Genomic DNA, 14,238 nt, shown 5'->3' with positions numbered 1-14,238 from the left:
TTTTTATAAATGGGTTTTCAAATAATTGTTGATAAATTATCTTATTATGTTGTTTATTGACTTTAACATTTACGGTTTTTACAGTTAAAGCGTCAATCTGAAATTGTTGCTGCTAGTTCTGGTGATCCTTGGAAGACATGTGTAAAACGAAGCAGGACTGAAAGCCTAAAACCTTTGAAAGGCAACCCAGTTGGACTTAACATGTTGACCAACAATAAAAAATTGAGGTATAGGCACTTCGCCACACATTCCTACAGAAAAGATAAAGAGTTTGACACCAAAAACTAATTGGCCACTCCAGCTTACACCTTTTCTTTTCACTTTGTCAGTAGAGCTAATCCTACACACTGGGCATATCCTTTGAATCTTGGGAATAGGATTGATTGCAGTGATTTCTTGGTTTGGAATTAAAATATTGAAAGAAAAATTTCAGTAGACTAAGATTTCATAAGATGAGCTTGCTTTCATGAAGTTAGCAAAATCTTGGTTATAATATTAGGAATAGGTCATGTCTCCTTTGAGGAATACTTACCAGGATGATCTCAATGAGGGACTCTTTTCTTTTTTTTTTTTTAAGATTTCTTAATTCCCCTTCTCTTCTAGATATAACTCATCTTTCCTAGTGGTTGTCATAGTGAACCACTATTACTGATACAATTGGACTGTTACATATCCCAGAAATAGGGTTGAAGTCACTATTTTGTTTCTACTTTGTCAATTTATAGACAAGTGAGGTACATAAAGGCTAAATAATTTTCAAGTCAGTGGTAGAATCGAAAGTAGAATTTAGCACTTTTGATTTTTTTTTATAATTAACATTTAGTATTATCTTGGCATATAAGAAAACTTGTATACTCATAGTACATAGTTTGTATACTCATAGTACATAGACAGTCTTAAGTAGAGAATAAGGAGAGGAAATGTATCGGGATTAATTTACAGGAATTCTTACAGTGTGAAACATTCATTTAGGATTCCTGATTTCTGTTCTAGTGTTCTATATCTTCTTTCATGAACTGGATTGGAAACATTTCAGAGACAAATTCAGAAAGTGGAAAACTAATGGACAATTTAACATGGTCAATGGGTTTATGTATAAAAAATTTTCTTTAAGTGTTACAGGTTTGTGTGTGTGTATGCTTAGATTTTTAAAGGGTTTATTTTGCATAAGTGCATGTAATTTTTTCCTGTTTAAATTATTCTTTGTTTCTTGACTCCACAGTGAAAGTACACAAAATGCATCATTATGTTCTGGAACTGTAAGACGTTTTCCTCATGCTAATGCACAGATAGCAATAGTAAAAACAGCAGCCCAAAGGTAAGGATTCTGATTGCCTTTGTTTAGTATATATACACCATCCTCTTTAATAGGAGTTTTTCACTGCCTTTTTTTTTTTTTAACCTTTTTTTTCCTTACTTTGTGGAACTTTACTATGTTTCCATTGTCTCTAAAGAGATATTCATGTTTCTGAAATAATTCATGTCCTAGAATTTTTTTGTTTTATATCTGCTTTTGAGTAAATCACATTCTGTAAATAGAGACATTTTAAGTAAAAGCTATTCTATTGCATTATGTTTCTGTTAAATTAAGCTGAGTTTTACAACATTTGACAGAGAAATCTTCAGCTGGTAGTTTAGTTCTGATGAGTAAAACTACAGTTATTACCTTTCTTTGTAAGGTTTATAAGATTTCATAGCATCAAAGTAAATCACATTATTAGTTTTAAATGTTTGAGAAATTTTTGTGTTTTCATAAATCTGAATGTTCTCATTGATCATGAAAGTACTACTTGAATCTTGAAATAATGAACGTAACAATGTTCATTGGTGTTTTTAAATGCTTTTGAGGTTTTTCATAACCATTTTTGGATGGTTATGAAATTTCAGTTGAATTTCAGTTGACCAAGAAATTCTTAGGCTCCAACAATTAGAAAAATAATTTATCTCTTTATTTCTTGCATTTTGAATAGTTGCATAAAATTTTTATAACTAGTAAAATTTAAAGATTTTTAAAAAAATATATGCTAGATGTTGTTCTTAATTTTTTAAAATGTTGATCTAGACTGCTACTCATTCAGAAAATGTGTCCTGACTCTTACCCTTGCTGTATTTGCTATTTATGTAGATTTGCTATAACAGAGATTTTCAACTTAAATACCTTAAATCATTCTCATACTTTATGACAATAAGAAAACCTTTCCTTTGCTTAAATATATTATTTTTCGTAGTTTTGACATAAGATATTTCAGAAAATCAACTAAAAAGATGGAGAAGTTACTATACATACCACAAAATCAGCTTGCCTTACAAGTCAAGCTTTCTGGCCTACATGTGGCACAAACATGAGAACAAACAATAAAAGGAGAGTAATTAGCGGGAGGGAAGAAGGATAGACACACTGTTTCTCACACACTGATCACATTGATAGAATTCATCGCTAAGAAAGATCTGTCTACTTGCTATTCTGAAAATGTGGTCTAAGTTGAAGTACTGATTTATAATCAAGTGATATATTCTACAACCAAAATTATTATTGGTTTAGAAGTTATGTACCAGTGTAGAATTATTTACACTATGCCCTATCCTCCCCATCCCTCCTTTCTTCATTGGTACTGTTAAAATGATTCCAGTTTGGGAATTGGTTTGTGTTTTGTCTTATTCTAGGTCCTGGCACATCTTATACCTTGCCATGTGTATCATTGCTCATGTGTATAAAAGATTAGATTCTGTTAATAGGAAGTGGTATTTACTACTAGTAAAATACTGTTTCTTACACACACACACACGCACACACACACACACCCCTAATTTAATTTTGTATTTAAATAAACAATCCATTAAGGAAAACAGATTCTACTTATGTTTGTCTCTTATAAAATAAGCATTTCTTAGTCCTACTGCAGTGTGACTGTCTTTAAAAAGATTTTGAAGTTCAAATACCAGTCATTGAGAGTTTTTCCAGTTTTCTTCCTTCAAAAATATTGAGTGATTTTATGCTACATACCAGGCATAGGTACAAAGTACTCAAAGATGAATATGACAGTATTTGCTTTGAAGCTCAAGTGTGGTTAGGGTAAAGGACAGAAAGACAAGTATACAAATGATTACCTGTTGAGTGCAGTGTAGAGATTTACAAAGTGTGTGTAGTAGTGTTTACAGAGAAGAGCAGTGAGGAATTCACAAAGGAAGTATTAAAGAAGCTTTTGGGTGTTTCAGCTAAAAGAGAACACTCCATGCATTAGGAACCACATCTTCAAAGGCATGGAAAAAAAGCCTTCACCTGAGATGATTGCTACCAAACTTTTGGTTTTAATTAGTGTAGTGTTGGCACAATTGTCAGGCCTCAGATGAGGATGAGCACACTGGCTTTTACAGTTTCTCCTAATTTTTCTTAGTTTCTCAACTCTTAATTTGAAATTATTAAAGGAAATGCCACCAGTTGGTAATTCACACACATAATCCATTACTCCTGGGGTGAGTGGTATAACTTGTCTTTTAAGTAAATCAGACCTGCCTTTTGAATAATTTGTAAGATATGGGAACAAGTATATCACACGTTTTTAATCTAAAAGAAATGAATGAAGATTGTTGAAGTATCAGATTAGCTGCTATTTGGAGAATATTATGATTGCAATCAGTTTTCTTACTGCTATTCCAAATGTTAATTTAATTCATATTTAAAAGATAGGTTGTTTATATACTAGCAGTGATGGAGGAGGATAGTATTAGTATGGAAGAAATGAAATGCAGAAAATTAAAAATCTTTATAACTTTACCATCTCCACTCCTAACTTTAACCACACTTGGAAAAAGAGCACATTTACTGGTTTATGTTTTATTTACATTTTCACTTTTTTTTGTTGTTTTGTTTTTTATTAAGGATAGGTAGAAAGACTTAAAAGGACCATAGGGGGAAATGAATGTCTACAAAAGCATATATAATCCACAAATGGGAAAATGGGCTCCTGGAATAAGCAAGATTTAATTATTAATGAAAAGCACCACTTTGAAAGAATTTTTGAAGTCCAAAATCAGGTTGTGGATACCAGAATCAATTAGTCGATCTTTTTTCTTTTTTAAATTTTAAGAGCAGAAATAGTCCGAAATGAATGTAAGTCGACATTTTTACAAAGTCCTACATTACTGATAATGGCTTCCCGTCTCATTTTTTAAAAGCTTTTTTTCTTTCTTCTTCTTTCTTTTTTTAAATATATAAACTCTTCTAGGGCAGGGCTTTGGTAATAAACACATATTGAGGAGTATTGGAGAATTACCATAATGTATAAATTATGTATAGTAAGTGCATTTTTCTCAAGGATAAGAGAAATGAGGATGGTGTATATATTTTTTGGTTTTGTTTTCTTCCTAACTCCCTTGGTTTATTGGAAAGAACCAAACCTGTTTCTTCTACTTCTACTCTGTCTTCTACCTCTTTTACTCTCAACAGGTGAGTTTAAAGAATAAAAACAGGAGAGTACTAAACTCTTCTCACTTCTTGAGCACAGCAGTGTAGGGCTGGAAATGGCTAGATTAGGTATTAACATCTAACTTTTGGGTTTTATTTTACTTTTCCTGGAAATATTATACCATAAGAAATAAGAATAGACAGACTATATTTAAACTTTTATGTTTGTATTTTGTTTCACTTTAATAGGGCATGATAATTTGCCTTCATTTTTCGGTCATTTGTCCAACATAAATTTATTTTATACAGATTATTCCATTTTTTAAATAGAAGTAAAATTTCAAATGTGGTGTTCGTGTAAGTTTATAATAATTCTTTTCCTTACTATTAAAAATTTTTTAAAAATGTGTTTCTTTTCAATGTTGTTTATGTAAAACCAACTTACCGTATTATTTTTTCTTAATTTGCTAGGATTAAATTGATATTTTACTGTGTGCTTCACATGATAGGAATGTAAGAGGGGACTCAGGGATTTTTGTGAACTATGTTTTGCTTACACTTCTGAATATTTAGTTTCTTTTGTAATCGGAATAGTTCTAGGATGTGAATCTTATTCTAAATTGAGGGTTTTATAATTTTACCATTGAGTACTTGATATTGATAGCTTTTTAGATTGTCCATGAATTGTGGAGAAGGGTGGACCTTTTATACATTGGACTTTTGGTTAGAGGCCATGATTTTAAGTCCCAGGACTTTTCTTGTGTCCCAAACCGTGTACTGTATTTGTATTTAATCTAAGGCTTTTGTGCAAAAGTTTCAGCTTTAAAAAAAATTTTTTTTCATACTGAGAAGCAAATACAGTCGGACTTCTGTATCTGGGGGTTCCACATCTGTGGATTAAACCAAGCACAGATTTTAAAAATCCAGGGAAAAAATTCCAGAAAGTTCCAAAAAGCAAAACGTGAATTTGCTGGTACTCGCAACTGTTTACATAGCACTTACATTTTATTAGGTATTATAAGTAATCTAGAGATGATTTGGGGGGGATGTGCTTAGGTTATATGCAAATACTATATACCCTTTTATATAAGGGACTTGAGCACCCACTATTTTGGTATCTGCCTTGGGTCCTAGAACCAATCCTGTGCAGATAACCGAGGGATGACTTTAATCACGCCTGATAATGGGATTGGGACCTCTAAAAATTTTATAACTTTTAGGAAATTGTATTGTTCCTTGAAGACAGTTTCTTTAACCACTCTAAAATAACATATATCCTCAAATGTTGGATGGTTAAATAAAGCTCTTTCAAGAATTTTTCAATCTTTGTACATACTTTTTTATTCTTTAAATATGTTTAGATATAAATTATTTTCTGTACTGACAAACATTGAAAGCCAATTTACATATCTGACAAGATTCAAAACACTAGTATATAACATATATATAATGTGTTTAAAACAAATTAATCACAGAGTTTTGCCTTATTGACTGCAGTTACTAAAACTACAATGATATATCAAAAATGAGGTCTTGCCTCTTACATTTTTTTTCTTTTTCATGTTTTAAGCAGTCTGGACCAAAAGGAAAGGTAAGCTCAATATTGATGAAATTAGAGCATGGATACAGCAGTAAAATACCAGGTTATTTATATGCTTTGAAAAATGTCCATTGAATTAGAGTTCATCATTAAGTTTATTAATTATTTTAATAAAAAGGAAACGTTAATAGCACAACATGATATTTGACTTATGTGGGTAATATTTCACCATAATTCTCAATATATATATATTTTTTTCCATGAATGATTATTATATATTTATATTGATCTGTAACTACTTTCATTTTAAAAGTAGAATATTTCAGGATCTTAGTAGTAAAATTGTTTTGTTACTTAATTTAAATATTTCTTGTGTTTTAATGGTAATATTTTTGTTTTATACTTTAGTAGAGTGAGGGGAAAAATAGAAGTAGAATACCTTAAGCTTGGAGTTAAAACTCTAAACATCAAAAATTTGTGACGGAATTTTATGATCACTCTGTTCCCTTTGTAATAACACTGGCAAACACATCATCCTTTAGCAGAGATGTTGAATAATGTAAATAACATGGAAACAAGTTTTTAAGAACACACATTTCTTAGAATAGTGAAATGGTTGTAGTTGTTCTAAATCAAATGCCCATAAGAATAGCTCCTCTTCTCAGTGTATGTATGTGGAAATTTTTGTGCATGTGCATATCTTTTTTTCTTGCTTCCCTGAGTCCCAAGAACCTTTTATGAATTCTTCCCTCCCAAAACAGGTAAACAGCCCTTGTTTTAAACCAGTACTTTCATATCATTGGTGATGGTCAAAAGAAGGGCCATTCTATAATTTTATTTAATTATGTAACTTTGACTCTATAATTTTCTTTAAAGGTCTAGAGGAGGCAAAGAGGACAACTTGCAATATTTTATAGAATGCTATGTATTCCATCTTACTTCACGAACACCAGGTTTCTGAACTAAAGATGGTCCTGTCAGCAAAAGATTTAGGCATATTTTATAATTCTGAAATACTTCACAATTCTTACATGGTTTAAATGAACAGGTTGTGCAAATATTTTACTATCTTCCTCCTGGGAAAGAAAATTATTTTTCTATTGTGTCTGTTTTTCTCTTTGAGTAAATTATTATTTCTTGTCAGACATAGATGAATCATTTTAAGTCTTTTGAATTTTTAATTCATAAGTGACTATATTTTAGGGAGAAGATCATTAATAAGATGTTTTAATAAATTGCTAAAGAATATACATTAAGTAACTATACAGTCACACGTGAACCAGACTTGTTGTATAGAAATAAACAAATTCTTTCCTTTATGTTATAGTAGGTAGAATATAGGTACTGTTATATTATCAGAATAGTATAAAGATCTTAGATTATTCTCTTTCTCATAATAGCCTTGGTGGGTTTATACTAATTTTTTTCTACTGTTTTGGCTTCTTATGCATATTTCTGTTGTGGAAATTTATTCATTGATACATTCAGCAAATATTTCAATGACTCTGTGCCAGGCACTCTTCTAGGAGCAGACAAAAATCCCTACTCTCTTGGAGCTTATATTCCTGTTGGAATAATACTGGAATAGAAGTCAGAGATGTAGAATTAAGTAACCAGCATTACCAATAGGCACATAACTTACTCTAAAATGGGGCTAATGATATTTGTCCAATTTTAAAGGAGATTTGTGAAGAACAGAGATTTGTTCTGTTGTGAGATAATTATTTGAAACTGACATATACACTGTAAAGATTGAATTTTCTGTAATAATAGCTGCTGAAATTCTTTGTCTTTTTGTACCAACATTACCGCCAGGGGCTAGGCGTGAAGCAGCAGCTATTTATAAAATATGTTATGATGAATACACTGGAGTGCTTTATTCAGCAGCTTAGTTACAGTTAGTTTCAGTTTAGCCCATTAATCCTTTGGAATCTTACCTAAAATTATTTTATCTTTGTCAGAGATAAACTGAGAAGAACTTTTGTGTCAGTAGATTTTACTTTGTAAATTTTTTTTACGTAAGCCATTTTTCCTCCCTTATGAACAAAGCCACATCTTATTTTCTGACCTTTGAAAAGTAATAGAAAATCTTTTATCTTTATCCCTTAACACATGAAGGACTGTAAACCTCTGAACTAAATGATTTCTTTAAAAGAGGATGGTTTATCTAATAAATAAAAGTTAGGTAGTTGTGGAAGGTTAATCTTTCCTGGTTTTCTCCCTTTGTACTATATACTGGGCACAATGAGGTATATTTTAGGTTTAAAACCAAGCTGGAATAAAAATTAAACAACGATATTAAGGTCCAGAGCTTGCAAACTTAAAAAATTTGCTGTCATTTTTCTTTGTTGTGGGTGACTTTGACAACCTGAATGACTTGAATTCTTTTCTGACTCTTGGACAGTTGGGTTGTGAATATAGTATATGTGGTAGCACCAGCAACCTAGAATATTTAATCTGGTATTAGAACTTTTTTTTTCTCCTTAGATAAAGACAGTCGACCTGTTCTGAAACTGAAGCACATAGTAATTTTCAAATTAAAAATTTTTTTAAATATTTTTATTATAAATAGTATGTGTGTATCGTAGAGAATTTTGAAACAACAAAAAGATACAAAGGTGAAAAGAATACAATAAAAGACATGTATGAAACACTAGAAATGTTTACTTAAAGGGGGTGTTTGAAAAGACAAGTATTACAATGAAAGAGTTTATAATTTTTAAAAAGCTCTTATAATCGAAAATTACATCATTAGGATCTTTATGCATTTATTTCCAATATTCTTTTTCCTGTGTGTACTTTTAACTATACCTAATACATGCAGTCATAATAAAAGTACAGCTGCATATTCTGAGTTTTCACCTAACAGTATGTCCTAGCATTTTTCTCTGTTAAGTTGGCTTCTAAAAATGATTTGTAATGATTACATAATAGCTTGTCCTTCAGATATACATAATTTATTTACCCATTAGTCCATTCCTTTTTGTTTTTCACTGTTGTATATGACAGCGGTCCCCAACCTTTTTGGTACCAGGGACCGGTTTCATGGGAGACGGTTTTTCCATGGAAGTGGGGGCAGGGGCTGGTTCAGGCAGTAATACGAGCGATGGGGAGCGACGCGGAGCGGCAGATGCAGCTTCACTCGCTCACCTGCCCGCCGCTCACCGCCTGCTGTGTGGCCCGCTTCCTAACAGGCCTCAGACCGGTAGGGGTCCACAGCCCAGGGGTTGGAGACCCCTGGTATATGACACATTGATGAACAACTTTGTATGTAAATCTCTAAGTTCATCTCTTAAGATAAATCTCTGGGAAGCGATTCTTTGGGCTAGATTACAGATGTTTTTAATGCTCTTGGTAGGTATTGTGAAATTTTTTGCAGACAGGTGGTACCAATTTATATTAGCATTATAAATTGGTGTCTCAAGGTATCTGAAAATAAAATTCAGATGGTACTGCCTTCCTTAGAATTATGAGTCATCTGAAACCTTAGATATAATAAGAGTATAGCAAGATGATAGACTACAAGGCTAATAATATTAATAATTTTTTATTCACTCTGATCAATTGCAGTATATATTAGAAAGACCAAAATTTCATTCACAGTAGCAACTAAAATTAAATATTCAGTAATAAAATTAATGATGTGTAGATCCTTTATAAATATATCTAAAGAACCTGATCTGAGGCATGTATTAGGTTCCTGGTTGCTTATTTGATATCAGTGCTCCTTAAAATAAACTTAGTGCAATTTTAGTCACATCTTGGTGACTTTGTTATTTTAGGAAATTTGACCAATTGATTCTAAAGTTTATTTAGGAGAGTAAATATTTGAGAAGAGTAAGACTTACTTTATAAAAAGAAGAATAAGTGGGGGAAGAGAAGAATGACATGTCTTGCCACATAATAAAGCATACTGTGAAGAAAACAGTGATTGGATATGGAAACATTGGAAAAAAGCCTAGAAAGTAGAAGAGTAAACAGACTAGAGAATCCAAGTATATTCAATTTCCAGCTAACCTGTCTAATCAATAAATGTTTAGTTTACAGTGCCTGAATTATGGTATTTGCACATAGGCTAATATTTTGAATTACTTTATGGTGGCTCTGCATGGTGGCCAATGGTTCAGTTTTGACATTACCACCCTTGTTCAGCATGATTGTACAATTATTTGACCTGATAAATACACTTCTAACTGCGTACTGCCTCTTAGTTGTACACATTTATTACTTCCAAATATTTATCAAGTGGCTGCTGTGTTCTAGGTATAAGGATACAGTGATGAACAAAACAAACAAGATCTCTGCTCTCCTGTACTTTACATTTTGATGGACAAAAACTGATAATGAACAAGTAAAACACCAAAAAATAAGTTCTGTGTTAAAAAGTATAATTGGATGATGTGGTATAGAGTGACATTATGGTTTCTTTAGATGTTCAGAGAGACACTCAACTATGAAGCTAACATTTAAGCAAGAACTGAATGAAGAGTCAGCCATACAGTGATCATAGAGATGGCTTTTCCACATAGGGAAGAGGTGGTGCTAAGATATTAATGCTGGAGTGAGTTGTTCGTGTTCAAAGACAGAAAGAAGGACTGCAGGGTGGGTTTGGTTAAGGTCAGCTCGGGCCCCTAGATCATAAAAGGCTTTCTGTAAGATGATCTGAAGAGTTTGGGTTTTATGTGGTGCACTCACTAGAAGCTTTCAGGGCATTTTAGGTAGGGAAGTGTTATTACCTGATAAGTCTTTGAGATTTAAAAAAAATAATAATCTTTTGTATATGATTTATAATTTGGCACAATTAAAAACTTAAGTCAGTGGCATTCAGTTAAGGCTAAGCATGTTTTACTTACCAAATAGAGATATGCTACAAAAGAAAATCAGTCATAATCTGTAACTATTCAAAACTATCTCAGCAAAATCTAGGAATTGGAGAGGTAGAAAGGCAGAAGTGAAAGGTATCTTAAGGCCTTTTTTTTTTGGAAGGGGGACTGAATGGGGTAGGATGGGGAAGTAAAAGGATATCAAAGATCTTATCCCCTTAGGGATGACGCAGTAGAATATCTTGTTTGAGGAAATAGTTGGAATCTTGAGAACATGTTAATGAACAAAATATGCAGTTGGAATAGGGTTGAGAGAGGGAAGGTAACTATTTGTTAAATTAACCAGGGGAGGAAAAACAAATGAAAGGTAATTGTGCAAATCAGTAAAAATAGGGGAAAAGAGTGAAAATAAACAAATAGAAATATAAAAAACAACTAACACGGTAAGATGAAAGGAAAACATGAAGTTTATCCGCTGTAATAATGATTGTGATCAGGTAATATATATTTAATAAGAGACAAACTGGTTGAATTAAATAAACCCAGCTATATCATGTTGTTTACCAGAATCAGATATTTATAAAATAACAATTTGGAAGTAAAGGGGTCTCTTGACTCTTAGAGTCAAAAGAAATGCAAACAAAAGGAAGGCATGAGTAGAATTTTAGCAACAAATGAGATAGAATTAAGGATTAGAAGCACTAAATAATATAATGGAGCACATTTTATAATGGAGACACTGTGAGAGTGTAACAACGAACTGTATAAAGCTCCCCTAAAATATCTAAAATGCAAGAAGTTCTTGGTTAGAGTACAACTTCGGAGATTTTAATACATCTCTTCAAAAATTAGATTACAGTTTAAACATGAATTTGGAATAATGCATTTTCATGAAAAACGGAACACATTTAATTTATTTTATAGGAATTTACATCTTTTGAGATCAGTTAGAGCAATGGAACGATTTATAAAATGAGTTTCAAAACCAACTTAAAAAAAAAAGCACTCAGATTCTGGTTTCTAATACCACTCTAATAAAAGGAACATGGAGAAACGGCTGATTATAGGGACGGGTTAGGGAAACATAAAATGATCATAGAGTATCTTGTAGTATCAGAATCCAAACAGGTATTCAAAAAACAAAGGGGTACTTGCTTCAGCAGCACATATACTAAAATTGGAACAACACAGAGATTTTCGTGGCCCTTGTATAAGGACGACATGCAGATTGGCAAAGCATTCCATATTTCTGTAAATTTTCTGTTATGTATGTTTTATCAGAATTTAAAAAATAAGAATGAGGTCTCATGAAAGGAACACAGTAGCCAACTGAAAGAGCTCCCAAGGGCCAAAACTGAAACAATTGGATTATAACCTAAAGTATAAAACAAATATCCATGAGTCATACTGGTATAAATGATTGAATACGTGATTTATTTATTGAACTACCCTAGGGCTTTTATAAGCTGCATAAAATGAATTGGGGGAAAATGACAGGTGTTTATACAGAAGAATTCCAAATAATATGTGTAGATAGTTTCCTCTTCAGGAAGTAGAGTTTAACTACCCCTGCCTCTCTTGTGGGCTGGACTGATTGGACTTGCTTCCAAATAGAATGTCGAAAGGGAAAATAACTTTGGAGTGGAGAAACCTGGCAAACACTACTTTAGCCAGATGATCAAGGGTAACCTCACTAGTGATGTCAATCATTGATACCATGTAACCCCTGATATGATGTGATGAGATGGGCACTGTCCACCAAACCTACAACCTCAGTCTAATCATGAGAAAAACATCAGACAAACCCACATTGTGGGGCATTCTACAAAATAACTAACCAGTCTCTTCCAAAGTGTCAGGGTCATGAAAAACTGGGAAACAAACAAAAAAGACTAAGGAGGCGTGATGACTAATTGCAGTGGATCCTCGATTGGATTCTGGAACAAACAAAGGATATTAGTGGAATAGCTGGTGAAGTTCAAATGAAGCCTGGCATTTAGTTAATAGCATTGGACAAATGTTGATTTCTTTTTCTGACATATGTATGAGGGTAATGAAGGTGTTAACGTTAAGAAAAACTGGGAAAGGGATATAAGAGAATTCTGAATTGTCTTTCCAAGTCTTCAGCAAGTCTAAAATTATTCTAAAAGTTTATTAAAACCAAAAAAGACTTATAGGTCTGAAGCCTGTCTAACCTTTAATAAGGATTCTGATGTTGTTAAAAGAGTTCTGCACAGAAGGAAAAAAAAGCTCTCCGGTTCATTTTATGCAGCTTGTAAAAACGTTGGGTCCATGAAGTGAGGTTTTCTCTAAAACTTCTATACAGAACACAAACCCTCAGAAGCAAAAAAAAAATGCTTCCGCTTGGTAGAAGACAGAAGATAGGGACAGTTCTCTGTTTCTGCTTGGTTTGAGGTAGGAAAGAAAATCCACCGGGAAATTAAATTCTAGCCTTAAGCGTCATACTAGTTTGGAGTTTGAAATTTTAGTGTCTGTAGAGTGATGGAACTCTCAAATTAAGAAATTAACATGAAATTTCATTTTTGATTACCTAACAAAGTTTCTTTTAAAAACTGAGTTTTTTTTTTTTTTTTTTTTTTTTTTTTTGTGGTATGCGGGCCTCACTGTTGTGGCCTCTCCCTTGCGGAGCACAGGCTCCGGACGCGCAGGCTCAGCGGCCATGGCCCACGGGCCCAGCCGCTCCGCGGCACGCGGGATCCCCCCAGACCGGGGCACGAACCCGTGTCCCCTGCATCGGCAGGCGGACCCTCAACCACTGCGCCACCAGGGAAGCCCTAAAAACTGAGTTTTAAAGAACACAAGATTATAGCTAGAAAGTTCTTTTAATTCTCTTATTAAACAAATGCTACTTTTATTCTGAAATTCTTGTATTATATTAAACTTAAGGTATGCTTTTATTTCTGTAATTTACTCATTATAATACATTTTTTAAAACAATCTGCTCTGTCTGTATAGGGAAAGATGTAAATATTGGATACAGAACGGCCATAAGGTTTGGAAATGTTGGCAAATATTCATAACTTTTAACATTACATTACAATACATGATAGGTCATGGACGTTACATGATATATTCAGTGCGTTGTTTGTTCCTCATCAGCAGTGCGTGGTTCACTGCACTGTGTCAGACAGCAAAGAGCAGTGTGAATTAGTGCCGCATTTTCAGAAATCCCTGCACATCTATGATATGTTGTCTCCAATGATTTATGCCAGTTATTACTGAATAAACCTGTGTTTATAGCATACCCCAGAATAAGTAATTAAGCAGACAAAAATCCAAAATATGTATTTCAGATTTTGTGACCACTCTGTCAAATTATTTTGCTTGTTGATAATCCTTAGTATTTAAGAATACCTACTGTTTCTTTTGTCCACTATTTTAAAAATATATAATGCAGAGGTTTTATAGTTTAATATAATTGTATCATCATATTTTGCTTCAGATTTTTT

At 32.8% G+C, this 14,238-nt stretch overlaps 1 protein-coding gene and 1 non-coding gene across 11 annotated transcripts in view; both read left to right on the top strand.

The window, feature by feature from the left end:
• SENP6 (SUMO specific peptidase 6) overlaps window positions 1-14,238 on the top strand; it is a 106,352-nt gene that overhangs the window by 35,786 nt on the left and 56,328 nt on the right. For 4 of the 10 annotated variants that reach the window (XM_059083065.2, XM_067011292.1, XM_067011293.1 and 1 more), the window contains 3 exons: window positions 85-227; window positions 1,223-1,318; window positions 5,976-5,996. In XM_059083065.2, the coding sequence (XP_058939048.1) occupies window positions 85-227; window positions 1,223-1,318; window positions 5,976-5,996 (260 nt within the window). The remainder of the gene's footprint in view (window positions 1-84; window positions 228-1,222; window positions 1,319-5,975; window positions 5,997-14,238) is intronic. The other 6 variants (XM_059083066.2, XM_067011294.1, XM_067011295.1 and 3 more) reach the window with 2 other exon arrangements.
• LOC131740293 (U6 spliceosomal RNA) lies at window positions 11,916-12,019 on the top strand. Its single transcript, XR_009330886.1, has one exon. It is a non-coding gene; the product is annotated as a U6 spliceosomal RNA (small nuclear RNA).

The sequence above is a fragment of the Kogia breviceps genome, chromosome 13 (assembly GCF_026419965.1).
Source record: "Kogia breviceps isolate mKogBre1 chromosome 13, mKogBre1 haplotype 1, whole genome shotgun sequence".
Lineage (NCBI taxonomy): Eukaryota > Metazoa > Chordata > Mammalia > Artiodactyla > Physeteridae > Kogia > Kogia breviceps.
The sequence above is the reverse complement of the archived record's forward strand: the minus strand, read 5'-3'. Positions and strand labels throughout refer to the sequence as shown.